A 17041-nucleotide genomic window follows, 5' to 3' on the forward strand; every position below is an offset into this window, starting at 1 on the left:
AAAATATATTCATCAATTAATTATTTGTCTTCTTTTGACAATATTTTTACACTGAGCTAAATTATTTATTTTCTTTTGACAATTTTAGACTAAAGTTATGACAACTTATATTAATGATACACATAATGAAATGAAATGATATTTTAAGGTCCAGAGACCGAAAATAGTCTATTATACCATTAGTTCCCTGTTTTTGGCTCTTTGCAATTTAGTCATTTTCCGATTCAAATTGATGATGAGTTGACCCAACCTTCCAACAATCTCCTCGCTAGAAAAAAAATGCCAAAAATCTGATACTAACATATTTTCATAACTTTCTCTAATGTAACACTTTATCTTCCATAATATTGACATGGCAAATATTATTTTTTACATTACACGGAATATCTATTCACGGGACATCGGTTCTTACGCTCATATCTTAACGCTGCCCCGCTGGAAATTTTGTGTTGTAAAAATGGGAAAATTTGTCAATTTACCACGCACCTTGAGACGAAATTTCTATTTGTCAATTTACCACGCGTAAATTTTTTTGTGGGCGAGGGAAGGCGTCAGGTGGCAGGAGAGGATGAGGTATGATTCTATTGGATATATAAACACCAAGCAAAATGACAGCGTCAGAATTATGAATTAAATTAAATGTGGACGGAGAGATAGCACAGTACATTCATTCCCCAAGCATTTTCACTTGGTTTGTCCGCCAAAAACAAACATGGAGATACAGAGCTTGCTGAGAGTCATGGATACGGCACCCATCTGTCACCCCGCAGTTACAAATGGCTCATTTGCAGGTTTGCTTTTGCTAAACTCATGACTGTAATGTATATAGTTATAGCACAGATATAGATAACTTTTTGAATTTCCCCTGTATTTCATAGGTGAATATGTGAGGAAAATTGGCTTGATATCATGCTCAAAACATATACCATGTCAACAAATTCAAAGCACTTTGGTGGAAAGAAGGTGGTTGAGTTTCCCATTGCCACGACCAGTATCATGCAAGGCCACATCTACCAAAGGTACTTTCTCTGCATTATTTTTTACTGCAAACTGAAAGAATGACATTGTCCATTTGAAATGCCCCAGGCAATGCCTACATATGAAAACCATGTCCTTTGAAGCCAACGTTTGGGTCATCAGCACTGTTATGAGTGAAAGCATAAGTCGATAGACCATAATGATCGGAAATTCATTAAGTGGCGTGTGGAGACCTGTTAAGCCATGGGGTATAAATTAAACATAGAGTTATGTTGAAATCCTGAGCTTTGCCAGGTCAAAACCAAAATATCCTTAAAGGGCTTCAAGTACTTCTGTCACATACTGTAGTTTTGCTTGCCTAGAGGTTACCTCAATGAGCAAATTATCCTATGCTGCATCTTTGAAGGGTTTCAAGTACTTTTCTCGCATTGATGTAATTTTGCTTTCCCAGAGAATGGCTCCCATGAGCAAATTATACTATATTGTGGACATTTGAGAGATAGAATTGATTCCAGTTATGCAGAGAACAAGCAATTTACGCTGAACTTGATCAATGGCAAAGATGCTAGAAGGAACCTATGTACATTAACATCAAATTGTTGAGTAATTTGGACAACCCACCTGCTGAAAGAAAACGAGGGATGGCATTTTTAATGTTTTCTATTTGTCTCCTTGCCTAGACTTGCTATGCATTTCAACAGTCTACACATTCCAAATCACCTCATTTGGTAAACTAACTGTGCCACTTACATGTAATGTTCCCAATTTTGTGCATGCAAAAATCACTTAGGAGTTTTGCCAATTTTTGGATAATATTAAAAAGGGGAAATATTATTTTAATATTTTGTGAGAAAAGAGAGAAATTATTATTTTAATGGAATTGCGGCAAAATAATATTTTATTGAAGGAGGAAGGCAAATCATTGTTTTGATGGAATGGTGACAAAATAATATTTTATTAGAGAATGGAGCAAATTATTGTTTTATATAAATGACGACAAAAAGTGGAAAATGGCCCCCACCAATAAAATAATAAGGAAAAAGGGAGAATTTAGAAGCTAGAGGGAGGCCTAATGAATAAGAGGAGGAGGAAATCAATTGCAAGACATTCTATTCCTATGATTTCTATTTGACATTAAGAAGAAGCTCAAGAGAGTTTCAAGAGTTTCGAGCAAAACTCAGTAGCTAATTTCAGTGGACTTTGACTGCCACCCTAGTTAGTTCTTGAGGAAGATCATTTCAAATCTTCCAATTGGGCGTATTGCAGGGAGTCTTCATCATTGAATGAATTTGTTAATAAGAGGCTTCAGCTAGTGTTTGTTTGTAGCCGCCCCATTTTTTTGTAAGTGTGAGGGCATCCCATTTAGCCCAAGCAAATATTCTTCCTGGCTGATTACCCCTCCATAAGAATCTGCAGCAAAGATTTTGTATTCTCGCCAGAATGCCCCTAGGAATCCAGGCAAGTGACATCCAATAGACCGGGGTCTCTTCCAGAACACTCTTGATGAGTGTCAAATGGCCTGCTCGAGATAAGAATCTTAAGTACCAAGTATTTATCCGCTTTTCCAACTTAGCAATGAGCCAAGTCCAGTCTGCAATCTTATATCCTATTGGCTTTAACTTATATCCCAAATATTTCAGCCCCTCCTCTAGAGCAATCAAAGAAAAGTTAAATCTGTGAAGTGCGTAATGAATTTCGTGCTGAGTGCAGGTTGCAACCATCAATGTAGATTTTCCTTCATTAATGATCATACCAGTGGCCTTTTGAAATAAGGAAAATATATCTCTGATTGATGTTATATCCCCCACACTTCCATTGAGAAATATCAGCACATCATCCACGAAAAGAAGGTGTGTGAGCGTGTAATCATCTGTAATCTTAATACCAGAAAGTTTGCCTCTCCGATGCTCTTCCGTTATTAACCGTCCAAGGCCTTCCATTATCAAGAGGAAAAGCAGAGGGGAGAGAGGACACCCTTGTCGTAAGCCACGGGTCGATGAAAAGAAAGGGGATGCACTCCCGTTGACCAAAACACTGAAAGGTATGTTAGTGATGCATCCCATTATCCATTTGATGAAAATAAAAGGGAAACCAAGGTGGGTAAGAAGCATTCTCAGATATAACCAGTTCACCCGGTCAAAAGCTTTAGATAAATCCACCTTCATTATCATACCTTTGCCTTTCTTGCTGTGTAGAGTGTGTAATACCTCCTGTGCCGTTCCAATCGCTTCATGAATTTGTCTATCCTTCAGGAACGCAAATTGTTCAGGCAGGATGTGCTTAGATAAGATGGGCTTCAATCTGTTTGCAATAATTTTGGCTATAATCTTATACAAACAGTTACATAGCGAAATAGGGTGAAATTCTTCAAAGGTGGACGGATTGTCAACCTTCGGGATTAGAGCAATGAAAGTGGATGAGATGGCAGCTTCCAACCGTCCCGAAACCCTTGACTCCTCCACAACTCTGAGCAGATCCGGTCCAATCAACTCAAAAAATTCCAAGTAAAATTCGATGGACCATCCATCAGGTCCAGGGCTTTTGTCCTTGTTGAACCACTTTAATGTATCCTCCAGCTCCCCCAAAGTGACCTCCTGAATCAATTCCTCCTCCTCGTCTTGTTCCACATATCTTGGGAAGAGCTGTGCAACCCTGATAATTTCTGCTAAGTTAATCTCCTCGGGGTCACTGTAGGTTCGTTTAAAGTGTGAGTTTGCTAGAGAGGCAAGCTGGGGGAAAGTATGTGCTGTCCTTCCCTGTTCATCTTGCATTTGCCAAATAGTGTTGACAGCTTTCCGCCCATTTGCAAATTTATGAAAGAATTTAGTATTTGCATCCCCTTCCTGAATCCAGATGGCCCTGCTTCTCAATCTCCATTTGTCTTCCTTTTCTTTTAGGTTCTTACCACGGGCTGAGTAGAGGGATGTGATGTGATTCTTGTGCTCCTCAGATCTGTAAAGTCCTCCCTGCTCTTTTTCAAATATCTCCAGTTCATTCTCAATCAGTTTCAACGATTGATCATCCTGTAGTCTTTTTTGATGGGCCCAATTTTTAGACATCTTCTTCAGCTCCGTTAAGTTGCTAATAAATCCGGTTGAAGCTGTGCCTCCAACCCCTGGTGGGTTTGTTTTCCAAAATTCAGTGACCATGCTGATATATGAAGCATCCTTAAGCCAGATAGAACTGAACTTAAAAGGACCCTTCGGCCTGTCCCTTCCTCGTCCGATTTCCATGTAAATTGGCAAGTGATCCGAGAGCCCTCCAGTCCCAACCCATTGTCTAATATTGTGGCCCATATCCATAACCTGTTCCTTGACCAGAAATCGATCCAACCTCCTAGCAAGGCCACTATCACCCACCCTATTATTCCTCCAAGTGGCCTGTAATTTTGCGACTGGGATGTCTATCAGGTGGTGAAGTTCCAATATAGACGAGAAGTAGTCTGAGAGAGAGTCCTTTTGAGCTCTCTGACCCCAAGATTCGGCGTAGCCTATTGAAAAATTTAGATCCCCACCAACAATCAGGTTTCCAGCAGAGAATTGTTCCAAATCAAGAAGGTGGTCCCAGAAGGCAGGGCGATTCAGGCAAGGTCCATAAATATTGACAACTCTGAAGGGGGTCCCCAACTCAGCAGAGTGTACATCGACCCCAATAAAACCCTGCCCACCCCAGCAGCTGATTTCTTTAATAGATCTAGAATTTATGCCCAAAGCGAGTCCACCAGATCGGCCGTGTGCATCCAATCCTGAAAATCTCCAACTCGGCAGATAAAGTTCCAGGGTTCGAGCTATTTCACTGGATTGTCCCAAGGTCTCCTGAAGGAAAATGATATCCAATGAGTCGGCAGAGAGTAGCTGACGGAGTGCTAGTTTTTTGTCGGGCCTAGCAAGCCCTCTGCAATTGAAGGATAGGATCTTCATGGAGGGGGTTCGGGTAGGGTTGTTCTTGCTCTAAGAACCCCAGTGATAGTAGATTGCTTTCCCAAAGCAATGTCAACATCAGCTTGAGCTTGTGCAATTTTGAAATCAGAAGGACGACCTCGGGAGGGTTTGGTAGCGAGGGGGGGTGGAGAATGTCTAGTCCAACCTGGTCCATAGTTGAAAGCCTCGAACGAGACCGGGTAATGTATCGAGGGGCCGAGGTCTCCGACAATGTAGTCGAGGTCTGCGGGGGGGGGGTACAAAGCAGTACGGGGGGAGTGGGGGCATAGGTGGTGAGGGGAGGGGTAATGGCACAAATACTAGTAACAGGGGACTCTAGAGGGATATCAGTACCCGGACTCAATAACTGTTCAGATATTGTATTATGAATATCAGAAAAGCATTGTGTGGTGGGTAAGTGATAGGAAAGCATACCCGAAGAATAGGAATCTCCCGAGGCCGTCGCTGCAGTGCCAGGAACAGGTGGAGGGGGACGGTGAGGCGGTCGACCACGCTTCCTCGGAGTGTTCTGGGCCTGCTCCACTGAACGCTGACTAGGGCTCGATAATGTGCCTGTTCCCCCAGAGTGAGGAGTAGAAATCCGATGAAATTCCTCAGTGGCTCGAGGCAATTCATCTCTAGCAGGGTCTCCATGTGACAGAGCATCCTGATCCGGCGTAACCTGGGGAAAATTCCTCACTGATTGCCTGCTATTCCATTTGTTCAGTGGGCAATCTTTGAAAAGGTGCCCCACCTTGTGGCAGCGCCTACATCTGAAGGGAACCCCTTCATAGTCCAGCATTTGTCTCCGTGTCGCATCCCTCCATTGTATATTGATGTATTCCGGGAGTCCTCCCGAGAGGTCCATGTGTACTAAGATTCTGGCATAAGCCATTCTTCCTGAGGTGATATAAGATTCATCATGTGTAAGGTACGTACCCATGGCATCCCCAATCTGTCTGAATATTTGCTCAGTCCAGAAATGTACAGGGAGACCCGGGAGACGTACCCAAACCAGTCCAGTCCCTGCCTTTTCTGTCTCTGGATCGAACAATGGAGTCCATCTTCGAAGGAGGACTGGTGCTTGGTCAATGTGCCAAATTGTAGTGAGGACCCAATTGGTTTGGGCAATGCTCTTGAAGCGCAGTGCAAACCAACCCTTCACAAAGGTTTGAACACGAGGGGGTTCCGACAGATGGTGTCCCCAGACCTCCATCATCCACTTCTGTAACCGCTCAATGCTGTAGTGTCTGCCCCTAACACGTCCAACCAGTACCTTTTCGGCCGAGTCCATTGCCTCACTGAAAGGTGTGTCTTCAACTAGTTTTAAGAAGATTTCGTTGCTGCTCAAGGGGAGGCGTTTCTTCCTTTTTGATGTCCCTATTTGTTTATTGTTCAATGCTGCCGCCGTCCTATCCTCCGGGCCATCCACTAGTGCAGCCTTATCTTTCCCTGTCAAAGGTCCTTTATCCTTTAGATTGTCGAAGTACCCTGAGATGATGCCAATGTCCGTGAAGTTGCCCTGTGGAGGGTTTCCCAGGTCTTGTGGAGCTGTAAGAACCGGTGCCCTGCTGTCTGATGCGAGATGGAACCCTACCGAGGGTTTATTCGACTCATTCCCCACAGGAAGCAAACCTAAGCCCGGCCCAAGGGCCTGTGTGTCTGTCGCACTCCCGCACAAAGCCTGCGATATGGGTTCCCTAAGCGGTTGAGGACCCGCATATTCTCGTATGGCCGTGGCTTCTGGAGCTATCGAAATAGTGGGTATGTGCTGCTGAGTGAGTGAGGGTAGGGCTTCAACTTCTGTAGCCAGATCTTGCTCAAAAGTTAGATAATCGTCCACTGTTGACCTGGCCTGTGGCCATATCGGCAGCTGTTCTGTAGAAACCGCGGAGAAAACGTCTTTTGCCTCCATAACTGTCGAGAAACCAAGCTGACAGCTGCCTGAAGGAATGTCGGTGGGGGACCAAAAACCATCTAGGGGTAATCAAAGGTTAAACTAATCCGTTCATAAACCGTATGCAGATAAGGTGTAACTTGAAACAAAGCCGCGAAGGGGCCGGAAACCACACTGGTGTGTTGTAAAAAAACTGTGGTAAGTAAACCTGTAAGCCGGGTACCCAAACCCCCGTCCGCCTTGTGAACCCGCATCTAATCAACAAAAAACCAAAGGTTACGGAGATGGGTGGAGACCAACCCCAGTGCGCCCGTGAAATCTAACACAGTGATGGAAGAAAACCTGTCCCACCATGACTGTCAACCAAGGAATTAACCTGCACTAAACCCTAGTTCTGCCATGATCGCCTTCGGGAGCTCCTCCGGGAAGTAGCATGTTCCGCCCTTATTATCATATCTTTTATATTCAAATGAATTGATATACTCTCTCTCTCTCTCTCTCTCTATATATATATATATATATATATAATCTGAAGGAGAAATTGAAAAAACCTTAATTCCAAGACAATAGGACCGATGACTTACACATACTGGACAGAAGTGGACAGAGAAGGAATTATTAGCAAATAAGATTTGAGGACAAAGCTTTTCAAAGAGGAAGGCAATGTTACGAACATAAAATTGTATAAAATAAAATAAACATAAATAAATATAAATAATGAATAATCAAAATAATGATTATTTAAATAGTCATTAGTTAACTAAAAATGCATGTCTAAAAGACATGCCCAATCATGAAAGGACACCTGCCTACGTATATAAGCAGGGCCTCATTGTAACATTCTATCATCCTTGTATATATATATAATAAATTATTATTACAAATACCATTTGTGTATTTTTACATTAAAGTCAACAAGCTACAGTTTTGTTGTTTCAGGCACTTCATGGTGGAATGCCCTTCCATAATGGGCTTTGGTATGTATAAGCGTCTCCAAGCTCAATGAGGGGTTAGCCAAGGACCCTATTAGGTGGTTTCAACCTCTAAAGGGGGTGACATGTCCATGGTGCATCCTTCAAGTGGCTGGTGGAAAATGATATAATAATGGAATGGAGTGGGGATCTGGGGAAACATCTAGGCCACATGTCAAGGTGCAAGGGTAGCTATAACAGGCGAAGCCTATACCTGAGTATATAGGTGTAGGAGGAGCAGACTGTGGTACATGAGTTACCTCGACCTTTGTTTTTCCTCCCTTGTTCATATGCCTTTTGGCTTTTATTAGGGTGATGGCCATGGGTAAGGGGTAGAGCTCATGTTTGGCTTTTTCCACTTGCTAAATTTGTATGTCTTGACCATCTTTTGCATTTTGTGGTACATTTCTTGTTGAGAGTGGCCAAATTGTGCTTTTACTTTTCTTTTTAGCTGCATCAACCTCCGGGGCATCATTCTAGGCTCAACCCAAGGTGTGGACAAGGGGAGGGGAAGGCTAACCCTATGTGGACCCAAATGGGAAAATAGATGAATGGGGGTAAAATGAGTGGAAGGGGAGTGATGTATATGGTATCGGGAAGCGAGACCATGCAATCAAAATTGGGATTTCCTGTGTAGTTTCAACCCAAAAGCCAAATGGTCAGTACAGGAGACCCCACAGGACTAGGATACAAGGGTAACCACGAAATCGGGCAATGGAGACAAGAATATAAGCCTAAGCCACTCTTTCTGCCAAATTCCCCACCAATCTATGTCCAAATGTGACCATGAAAAGTAAGGAAAATTGCTCAACTATACCAATGAAAAGCCATACCTTTGGGGTCGGAAGGCCCACCTTCAAACATACATTCATGAGAAGTGGTTGAGGGACCACATGACCGGCTCAGGTGGCGAAGAAAATGTCACATCGAGCTATCTGGTGGCTACAAGGGGCTGCCTGTTGAGGACCATCTAGGCGAATTGTTTTTCTCCCATACACACTACCCACAGGTGGTGGGTAACATGGCCCAATAGGGAAATTTAATCCTTACCTTAAGGCTTACACCAACAAATGAGGAGTGAGAAGTTTACCCTAGACGTCTCCTTCCAAGTGACAGAATTTCCCCTCAAATGGATTGATCTTAGTAGCCTTGTAGTAGTCTTGAATTATTAAAAAAATTGCCTTTGAAAAATATGTAGAATAACCACGAAAAAGAGACTTCAAACTTGACACCAAAGCTTCATGAAAATAATTACATTATGGAAAAATGATCTCAACAATTTGGTAGGAGAGTGAACTCTCTATTTATAGATGAGACTCTCAACATCTCTCCCTCTTTAGCTTCTTAGAAAATGTTTAAGAAACCTTAAATAAAGGTCGATTTGTCATCCATAAAAGGCTTCGAGACTAAGTCAGTGTAATAGTTTGATTTTAAATTGCTTAAAACCCTCAAAAGGAAGTGGCATCCCACTTGGAGAGGTTAGAGTTGCTTTAGGGAGGGGCTGATTTTCTTTAAAGATTCATTGTTCCCTTGAAAAGTGACTTGAATTGATTTGGAGGAAAATTAGGAGGCCCAACAACTTGCTTTCTGTTGATGATAGTAGCATTAGACAGGTACTTCTGCATAGGTCTAAGTGGCTAGACATGTAAAGGTCATCTAAAGGATTCTTAACTTGAACAATTACTTTCATTAATGGAATTAGTAAAGTAATTGACTTTTATAAGAAAAGTAAGTTAATTTATTGAAATGCAAAGTTTATTTGTGTTAGTGAATTAAATGAATCTCAACCATTGATCTCAAGTGATATTGAGATCTAATTTCAACCATTAATTACTTTGGAGATTAGGGTTGTGGATTGAGTCAACAAATCAAACTTATAAAAGGAAGGCTAGGCTAAGGGAGAAGACACATCTAGCAAGTGCAAGACAATGACATAGTGAGATCTCAATGATCGGATGAAGAAGGACATTCATCTAAGTGGGTAGAGTTCGAAGAAGAGTGCAAGGGGAAACAAGGGAGAAGGATCTAGATCAGCCAACGAGATGAAATGATAGGTTTTGGGGGGTTTGATCGGCCAAAATTTCTCCAAGTTTTGTTGTATTCGTAGTTTTATTTAGAGGGCATTTATCCTAGTAAGGGAGAACTTGTATGTTGAAGATTAATTAATGAAAGAACAGATTTGAAGGGCATAATCTATGTGTGCATGTGTATGAGATTAGCGTGATTATTTTGCTTTCACTATTTATTTGTATTTACATGTTAAAATCTTAGTAGTGCTTTTTATTAGTAGATCTGCAATAATAATTCTTTTACAATAAGAACTCCGCTAGGTTAATAATCAACCAATAGTTAGGGTTAGGAGAAATTAATATGGTATTAGAGCATTGTCTCTGAGGGAAGATCAATCTCAAAGTATTGCAAAAATTTAGCACTGGACATAGTTGTACAAGGATCATGGGGTTGTAAGCTGAGGGTGTAGAGACGATTGTTGGCAGTACACCATACAAAGCGTGGGAGATACATCTACAACAATTAGAGAAAATTGCATGGTAGCCATAGTCGGCCGTGTTACCAACCAAAAGTGGGTAACCCATGGGAGCATTTATTTTTCCTCGTTTGATAGCCAGCTAACCAATAACCCTATGATGGTATTTAAGCATTATGCCAGAGTTCTCCACTTATTGCTCTGATCATTGCTCTCTCCCATCTACCATTCTTCTTGAAGGAAGGTGGATCATCTATTAGCAGGTTCTCTAACCATTTGAACAAGCATGTGTTTTCATCTAATGTTATGGACATATTAATATGAATCATGGGGAAAACTGGATGATTGACTACTCTAGATTGTATCCTTGTTCCCACACTTCACTTTGGAGGTTAGCCTTTGACTCTAGTCTAGTGGGATCTCCTTTGAGGACTCTTAGTTCAGGAAAGGTAATGGAAGGCAATAATTGATATAGCATGTCCATGATAATCCATGCTTACCACTTTCTGGCCTTCCCTATTTTTCATCTCCATTCTTTGGGTTGATTATCATTGGTAATTGGGATTGGCACCCTATATCCACATCCTTGAGTTAGGGCCCAAAAACATGACCTCTAAGGTTGATACAACTTGAAGTACGATAAAAGCATATAAAGCCACAATAGCAAGAAAATGTAAAATGAAAAATATGGTTGGGACTTCTTTAACATGTAGCCAAAAGCATAACATGAATTCTACTCCTCTCATTAGTCATCACTCAGTTCCTCAAGCATTTAATGCTTCATCTAAAATAAAAGAAGTCTTGAATGTCCCAACCTTGATGAGCGAGAAACTGCTACATTCTTAAGGGGTATTGGAAAAGCACTAAGCAAGCTTGTTATCCTAAGTTATGCACCAAAGAAAGATATGCAAAAGGCACACCAAAGGGGTGGAAAAAGCGGATTGAGGAAAGGGGTAACTCATTCCTCCACAATTGCTTCCTCCTTACATCATTATACTTGGGATGTTGGACCTCCATTAGCTGGTCTCATGGCTATTGCATCTTAAAGTGTTTCCCACTCCATGACCACCTTATCATATACACATAGGGGTTGATGGATATACCTAAGACATATCACTCCCCTAGGGGGTTGGAAACACCTAATAAGGTTGTTGACCGAATCATCCATAATATAAGTGAGGTAACATGTTTACAGGTTGATCCAATTAGACATTTGAAGGTAAGTTTTGTGTGAAGTATTTTTGTGCCCTTCGCATTAGATATGGTCCATTATGATGCTTTAATGGTTTTGTGAACCTAATGATGTTGATATTATTTGATCCTAAGAGGTTTGTTCATGTGGTATCACGCATGTAGTAGGGATCCCTTGAGGGATGACTTGTCTCCTTTTCAACCATTCCATAGGGTGTTTTCCTCATTTTGAGAGCAGATTTGACCTTGTGTCCCTAATTTGGCCCCTTCAGAGATGAGCATTGTGCCTTGAGCAAATTTTATATGATTCTACACCTCTTGATGCACCTCCAAATGATGAAAAGGTGTGCTTGAGATCTTGGACGTTGGACTATTTGATGATGTGCCTTGATGGACCTTAGACGTCCCCAGGCTAGCCTTGACCTTGTTTGATGGACAATGCCTTGTTCTAGAGCCCAAATGAGGATGACTGTCATTGATATCACTTGGGAGGGCCAACACATTCTCCCTTGGTGCCAATGCTTGCCCAAGATAGTGCGATGTCATTCCTACATGCCTTGGAAGGGTGATTTAGGCCTCTTTGTAGATGATGGCATGGTGGAGGAGGTTCCTTTTGGAAATGTACCCATGCATTTTGAGGTTTTCTTGGAGTGAGGAGCACTCATGGACCATTTCATCACTTTCTTGATCAATTATTTGACCATTATTTATTTTTGAATAATGTAATCCCTTAAACCTTCCTTACTCAACAACCATGATTGTCTCATCTTGATCACTAATGGCTTTTTCAACACTTTCTTTAGGCTGTTCTTGGAAGTAGGATTCTCTAAGCAAGATATTGAAAGAAGCATTATCATTTATTATATTTAAATGCTCCGGCTACTCTTCCCCTTCCACTTGGTTATCTGGGAATTCCTCAAGAAAATGGAATTCATTGCAAGTTTGACACCAAGTATTTCCTTCTTGGCCAACCATGTTAGTTGGGGAAAGAATATTTGGAACATTTTGTTGTGAAATGTTGCCACTAGTAAAAGCATTCTTCTTAGAAGGCCTTTCTTTGTTAAACTCTATTTGGGGAGGAGAATTTTGGGATCCCCTTTCGCTTTCCAACATTTCCAACTTGTTCATCATGGTCATTTTCCCTTGCATGATCTTAGGTTAGTCAATCATCTTAAGCATCAGGTGTCCATACGGTCATTTGGTTCCATTTTACTATAACCAAGAATTTGTGAATCCATTAAGGCATTGGTCTCATACTTTAAATTTTAATCTAATCAATAATCTTGCTTGATTTTAGTCGATTGGCTATGCCACTCATCCGTGTCTCCGGTTTCCAACTTGTTTTCCTTCATCTCATTCCATAAGGACTGCCCCCATAGCATGTTGTTGGGAGATAGCTAGAACGGAGTGGGTGGGGATCAGAGTGACAACCCCCATCCTGAGCGTTGTCGCGGTGCCTGTACAATCCGGGCAACAACAGGACCCCTGCAAAAAATCAAGATTTGCTTGAGATCTTCAAAATTGTCCACAAAATGCCACAAATTTGTCTCCAAGGGCTAGCAACTTCCTCTTCTGCTTGAGTGTTGAACCTGGACGGTAGCTAGAGGGTGGATCTTGCCTTCCTAGGCCTAGATCCACCTCAAAACCCCAACGACTTCAAGAAGGCTGGACATCTCACTTCGGTGAGAGAAACCCTCAATTTTTTTTGAAAATTCACCTGCACAGATGAAATGAAATTTTCCCAAAACCCCAATATATACAAAATTTAAAAAATAAATCCCAAAACCCCAATTGCTGCAAATAAGGGTTAGAGTTAATTTACAAAAAAAAACTATTTTACAAAATTATATACAAAATATTTATAAATATACAATGCTTGTAAAATATTTTTTTGAGAAAATAGTTTCTGAATAATGGCAATGGATCAATTTATTTTTCGAAGAATATTGGCCACACCCCTTAGCGAAGTTAGAACACCATATAAAAATTCCTAGAGCCCAAACAAGGTTGGATCTTCTCCATAGTTTGTGAACTTGGAGCCCAAGGGCTAGTGTACTTGTAGATCTCTATAATTTTTCTCAAACCAATTCGTTAGATCATATAATGAATTGAATCACCTAAGATAAAAATTAATTTTACCAATAGAATGTCCTATCATTGAAAAATGAAATAAAAATTTGTATTACAATAAAGCACAATATAGGATTAGCACATAACTAGCACGTACCACAGATCAATGGAACAAGAACACCATGAACTAAACCCCAAAGTATTTTTATTATGATATTAAAACATTCCCAGCAGAGCAATGGCTCAATACCAGCGTTACAAATTTACATCATCCACTGATAGCCCAAGATTAGAATTCTTCATTGCCTTTTGAGAAGCAAAATGACTTCTATTTATAGAGAAATCATCAAAGTGGAAAATAATGGCTAGTTGGCTTGATCTTGTCAAATAATCTCGACCGTTGATAATAATTTGATCTTCTTTTAATCTCTGTTGTCAAAAATATTTATTTTGAGGAAAATTTCGAATTTCTCATAAAACCCATTTTTTATTAATCCAAAAATTAATTTTTTTGATTAATTTCTTCAAAATTTTGACTTTGACTTAACCACCAAGGTCCAAGGGCTTAATTTTTCTTAAAAATCTATTTTTTCCCTTGGTGGGGGACCTCCAAAATTTGACTTCTTTTTGATCCATGGATTTTCCACTTGGAGAAATATTAATTTCTCTATAATTATTTTTGACTCTAAATTAATTAATCTTTTGGCTTAAGATTTTATTTTAATTTTAGCCAGAAAAATCAATTAATTGACACAAGAGGGGATTAATATTTTTTCCACCCTCAAATACTTTAACCATGGTGTCTAAGTATGAGGGAACATGCACTAAAATATTTTTTACATCAGATATTACAAATAATTCAACTGTCAAAGGGGGAATACACTTTTACATATAGACCCTCAAAACAATTGTCCAATTCTGTGACACAATATAATTTCGTATAGACCAAGTGCTTTGTAATAAAATAATTTAGCCAAATAGTTTAAATTATTCCCAAACCACTTTTACAAAAGACTCGATATAACACTAGGACTCATTTAAGACCTTGTCAATGAATTCCACCCTATCTTTGGGGTTTCAGCTAGAGGCAAAACTCTGTCGATTATTTGTGTTTAGAAACACATATAATGTGGTGAGGTTAAAAAACCTCCTAGGATGAAATTCATCGCCAAAATCAAAGGCTTACCTAGGTGTTGTTACATAATTAAATGGTCATACTAGCATCATTTACATTACAACTTGTAGAAATTAGGTTTACAATGATATAATGAGACTGGTTGATGATTTTGAATTCTGAAATTTTTTTTGTACACTGCTTCCTTGGACTTGTGACAAAATGGGTACAAAATCTGGCTCCATATAGGGATATGTTGCTTCATTAGGGGAATGTGAGAATCCAAAATCTTGTATCCAATATAACAGAAGTCCGTTAAATAGATATCCATTCAAAATTCAAATCATCATATATATATATAGAACATTTGCTGGAATAGAAAAATCTACTGTAACAAATTTAAAGCCTAAAACATAAATGCATGAAATAAAACTAACTAATGACAAAATTGAAATCCTTACTAAGAGAGTAGGGTTAGAAATACAATACAAAGGATGCCCCAATGGCATCAGATGTCATCCCTATGGCACAGTCTGGAACACTTGTTTGCATACAGGTAAATCATTAGGTTGTTTGTCAGATGTTCCCTGTTGAATCTTGATCCTTTTTTGCTCATTCAAATGTTCATCATTGTGTTACAAACCTTTGTCAAATTCACATCGTCTTCTTTTCTTGCTTGGAAAATGAGATGAAGAAAAATGATACACCGGTTGGAAGAACTCAGTCACAACTGCATTATGTTCTGAAGGATGACCTTGTGGTTCAATCTCTTGATCATCATCTGGCCTCTTTGGATTTTCAACATGGTATCTTCTTTCAACTTCCCTGTATAACCTGACCATACCACCTGCTGCTGTAGGAATAGTAGCATATGATAAGTCCATCTGAATAGATCCACCTAAGTCAGCTGCAAACTTCCTTGATAGAAGCATTCCCCATACATCCGGCACATCAATAATTGTTATGTCCATGGTGATGATTTTGTATGGATAGTTAGCCAATGCAACTTGTAAGTCTTTAACCACACCAAGGACTTCAATCTTCTTAGAGTCCATCGAGCAAATGTTGTGATAAGGCCTTGAGATTCACAGATTCAACTGATCCATCACTTTCTTAGTCATAACATTGGTTGAAGCCCCAGAATCCAAGATACAATTATGAAGAAGGAGGTCGTTGATATCTAATGTCAGGAAGAAGGGTTGATGGTCTTCATTTATCATATAACAATTTAGATCTTTTAACTTAATCTCTTCGTCCTTTGGATGAGTATTAACCTTATCCTGTTGAGCCATGCCTAAGGCTTTGAAGAACGATGCCCTTTGAGAAGGAATATTTAGAAGTTCAAGCACTGGGACAAACATCTTAACACTGTTTATACATGCAACCCAATTGATTTTGAATCCTGATTTATATCTTTCGGAAGCTATTTGTCTTTTCTGATTCCGATCTTTGACTTTCTTTTGATAGGCATAACCTTTGCTTCTAGCAATTTCCAAAATCTGCTCTTGAGACAGAGTCTCACCATACATTTGCGTGATAGGTTCCTTTTCATCATTGAAGTTATTGATGGCAAAAGATGAAGAGATCATGTCTGTGCAACGACTTTTCTTTGAAGTATTAACATTATTTATCTGTTCACTGGTTCCTTCCTCAAGAAGTTTTCTAGTAAGAGCACATGAAATTTCCGCATGAAAATTTCACAAGGTCTGCAAAATGGAATAGACTGATCAACCACATTTATAGACTCAAGAGGAGTAGGAGGTATCTGATTATTGGGAGGATTCCTTCTTTGCCATGGATTGTTGTTACCTCTGTTATTATTATTATTGTTTCTAGGTTGAACATTTTGAACTTGATTTCTTTCCATTTGGATTAACCTAGATTGCATGGCACTTATTTCCTTAGCATGCTCAATTCTCATTTCCTTAATCATCTGTGTGACAATTCGGTGACCCAAATTCCCACTGCAGCAACTGATTAAATTTCTCCTACTTGTTAATTTCTGAATCAAGTTACTTATAATGTTACACAATAAACATCGAAATAAAATCTACTGCAATCTTCACAATATAAAATATTTCGGAAACAAAATACTGCACAAGAGAGAAATAAACACACACACATAATTGCACTGTTGTTTTTGGACCAATGTCCCCGGAAAAACCCAACTTGGGAAAAATTGGTGCAGCAGCTGAGAGTTTTATTATTATGCAGTAGTAATCTGAGTAAAAATCATTAGATACCCAAATTGACAATCTGATACAGAGAATAAACTAGCAAAGAAGTAGTGAGAAAAATCTCACACTGTCACTGGCGATACGAATCTGATCCAGGCTCTGGATGGCTAGCCCCACGTTGCCTATGCGCAGTCTTTGCATCAGCCTATGCAGATTTGTGTCATAGCCTCTAGGAATT

At 39.8% G+C, this 17041-nt stretch overlaps 1 protein-coding gene across 1 annotated transcript in view; it reads left to right on the forward strand.

Annotated features, from left to right (window-relative positions):
* The first annotated feature begins 605 nt into the window (after positions 1-605).
* Positions 606-17041, forward strand: part of HCF101 (ATP binding protein) — a 461386-nt gene continuing 444950 nt past the window's right edge. Inside the window, exons 1-2 of the mRNA XM_089411334.1 lie at positions 606-791; positions 879-1019. Coding sequence (XP_089267460.1) covers positions 713-791; positions 879-1019 — 220 coding nt within the window. The 5' untranslated portion in view covers positions 606-712. The remainder of the gene's footprint in view (positions 792-878; positions 1020-17041) is intronic.

The sequence above is a fragment of the Pinus tabuliformis genome, chromosome 3_1 (genome assembly GCF_031772625.1).
Source record: "Pinus tabuliformis cultivar Carrire ecotype Pingquan chromosome 3_1, CPIR1, whole genome shotgun sequence".
Lineage (NCBI taxonomy): Eukaryota > Viridiplantae > Streptophyta > Pinopsida > Pinales > Pinaceae > Pinus > Pinus tabuliformis.